A 522-nucleotide genomic window follows, 5' to 3' on the forward strand; every position below is an offset into this window, starting at 1 on the left:
GGTTAAAAGAAATCTCATAAATTTGACATAAAAAGTATGTTATGAACTTAACTATCCCACAAATGCTCAACACCAAAATATAATATCTCCAGCTTTGACCCATGCTAGAATAATGAAGAGAATATTTAATGAAAACATCAAACTTTACCTGATAGCCTTTCAATCCCATTTTGTCTAAAATCATATGAGATGCAACCTTGTCATCTTGACTGCAAAAGGGGTTAGCAAAGACGCAAAATTACTCATGAAATGGACATTAAGTTCATTTGACAACCCTAGCACATCAAGGACTTAAGAAACATAAAGTTGTTTCTTACTTTCCTGCTAAAACTTCTGGAGCAAGAACACCAAATCAAAGAATAAACTCATAGAAAGTACACTTGGTGGTGTAACCAGCACAGCTAATTCTGATAGCTTCCAGTACACCCTAAGTAAAAAAGCAATTGGATGACTTTAAAAAGTGTAACCTATTCTGTTTAAAACTTTCAAATCCATATATATCGATATAAACCCTCGAAATTT

The 522-nt window shown here is 33.0% G+C and overlaps 1 protein-coding gene across 1 annotated transcript in view; it reads right to left on the reverse strand.

The window, feature by feature from the left end:
* The window catches only part of LOC116007863 (putative disease resistance RPP13-like protein 3), a 17,395-nt gene that overhangs the window by 15,600 nt on the left and 1,273 nt on the right, over window positions 1-522 (reverse strand). Inside the window, exons 2-3 of the mRNA XM_031248529.1 lie at window positions 149-209; window positions 53-104 (exon numbers count right to left, since the gene is read on the reverse strand). Of these exons, the coding sequence (XP_031104389.1) occupies window positions 53-104; window positions 149-209 (113 nt within the window). The remainder of the gene's footprint in view (window positions 1-52; window positions 105-148; window positions 210-522) is intronic.

This window comes from Ipomoea triloba, chromosome 16, assembly GCF_003576645.1.
Source record: "Ipomoea triloba cultivar NCNSP0323 chromosome 16, ASM357664v1".
Lineage (NCBI taxonomy): Eukaryota > Viridiplantae > Streptophyta > Magnoliopsida > Solanales > Convolvulaceae > Ipomoea > Ipomoea triloba.